The sequence below is a fragment of the Calidris pugnax genome, unplaced genomic scaffold (assembly GCF_001431845.1).
Source record: "Calidris pugnax isolate Ruff unplaced genomic scaffold, ASM143184v1 scaffold564, whole genome shotgun sequence".
Lineage (NCBI taxonomy): Eukaryota > Metazoa > Chordata > Aves > Charadriiformes > Scolopacidae > Calidris > Calidris pugnax.
In genome coordinates, this window is record NW_015091351.1 from 135,780 (window position 1) to 137,852 (window position 2,073).

At 61.6% G+C, this 2,073-nt stretch overlaps 1 protein-coding gene across 1 annotated transcript in view; it reads left to right on the top strand.

Annotated features, from left to right (window-relative positions):
* The window catches only part of ARHGAP35 (Rho GTPase activating protein 35), a 20,865-nt gene extending 20,673 nt beyond the window's left edge, over nt 1-192 (top strand). Inside the window, exon 8 of the mRNA XM_014961119.1 lies at nt 7-192. Within this exon, the coding sequence (XP_014816605.1) occupies nt 7-99 (93 nt within the window). The 3' untranslated portion in view covers nt 100-192. The remainder of the gene's footprint in view (nt 1-6) is intronic.
* The last annotated feature ends 1,881 nt before the right edge of the window (nt 193-2,073 follow it).

Below are 2,073 nucleotides of genomic sequence, written 5' to 3' on the forward strand. Positions count from 1 at the left end.
GCTCAGCCCTCGCCGCCCCGGACCCCCCCGCCGTCCCCGCAGTCGCCCGTCCAACCGCTGCTGCCGGCCCAGCTCCACGCGGAGCAGCACTCCCTGTGAGCTGGGGAAAAGGCAAAAAAAACGAGAAAACAACAAAAAAACAACCCACAAACCCCAACAACCAGGAAAAAAACAAACAACAACAAAAAACAAGCCCCCGAGAATGGGGCTCTGGCCTCGGGGGGCGCCCAGCGGAGACGGGGGGGTGACGGCCAGACTTGGGGGGGCCCCCAGAGGATTATATTTTATGTTTTTTCCCCACTTTTTGGTTTGGGCGGGGGGTCACGGAGTGGATTCGGTGCTGGGGGGGGACACGGTGGGGCTGAGCCTCCCCTGCGGGGCGCTGGGACGGTTCTCCAGCTTCCCCTGGACTTCTTTTGGCTCAGCCCCCGGTGCCGCCGAACCCCCCCCCGGTGTCCCACGGGACCAGGCTGGTGGCTCCACCAGGAAGCTCGTCCCTCGTTGGCCACGGGGCTCGGCCAACGGGCTGCGGTGCTCCACGATGGGACCTGAGGCTCAGCCAGCGGGGCCCCGGCACAGCCCCAGGGCTTGGTCTGTGGAGGTGAGGACTCATCTGAGGTGGTCCAGCTTCGCCCAAGGATCATCCAAGGTGGTCCAGCCTCACCCAAGGCTCATCTGAATGGTCCAACCTCACCCAAGGTGCATCCCAGGGGGTCCAGCTTCACCCAAGGCTCATCCCAGGTGGTCCAGCTTCGCCCAAGGCTCATCCGAATGGTCCAACCTCACCCAAGGTTCATCCAACGTGGTCCAGCTTTACCCAAGGCTTATTGGAGGTGGTCCAACCTCACACAAGGCTCATCCAACGTGGTCCAGCTTCACCCAAGGCTCATCTGAGGTGGTCCAGCTTCACCCAAGGCTCATCTAAGGTGGTTCAGCTTCGCCCAAGGCTCATCAGAGGTGGTCCAGCTTCGCCCAAGGCTCATCCAACGTGGTCCAGCTTCACCCAAGGCTCATCTAAGGTGGTCCAGCTTCGCCCAAGGCTCATCTAAGGTGGTTCAGCTTCGCCCAAGGCTCATCAGAGGTGGTCCAGCTTCGCCCAAGGCTCATCCAAATTGGTCCAGCTTCACCCAAGGCTCATCTAAGGTGGTTCAGCTTCGCCCAAGGCTCATCCAACATGGTCCAGCTTCACCCAAGGCTCATCTGAGGTGGTCCAGCTTCGCCCAAGGCTCATCTAAGGTGGTTCAGCTTCGCCCAAGGCTCATCAGAGGTGGTCCAGCTTCGCCCAAGGCTCATTCAAATGGTCCAACCTCACCCAAGGCTCATCCAACGTGGTCCAGCTTCACCCAAGGCTCATCTGAGGTGGTCCAGCTTCACCCAAGGCTCATCGGAATGGTCCAGCCTCACCCAAGGCTCATCCAACGTGGTCCAGCTTCACCCAAGGTTCATCCGACGTGGTCCAGCTTCACCCAAGGTGCATCCGACGTGGTCCAACCTCACCCAAGGTGCATCCGAGGTGGTCCAGCTTCGCTTGGACCAGCTTGGGCTTCTCTTGCTGCGCCCCGAGGCTCGTCCCGGTGGGGTCCGGGGTGTCCCCAGGCTCATCCCACCCCTCCCCAGCTTCACCCAGCGCCATCCCCAGACTCATCCAAGACGACCCCAGGCTCTTCCGACGCTGCCCCGCGCCCCCCGACATTGTCCCATCGACCCCAGGACCTCCCTGGGGGTCCCCACCTTCACCCACCCCCTCCCCCAAAAGCCTCACTGGGCTCCCAGCAACTTTTTTTTTGACTGGGATCCCCCCTTTTCCACCCTTTTCCCGGGATTCTGGCATTAAGCACTTACTGAAGGGAATGGGGGGGCGTCTGCTGCCCCCCCCCCCCCCCAAAAAAAAACCTTTTTGGCTGGATTTGGGGTTTTCCCTCCGGAAAAGCCGGGGTTGAGTTTTGGGTTGGGCCCAATGGGTTTGGTTTTGGGGAAGGAAAGCTGGAATTCAGCTGCGGTGAGGACGCCCGGGTGTGGTGTTGTGTGTGTGTGTGCGCCCCCCCCCCCGGGATTGGGGGGTCCCCGGACGCC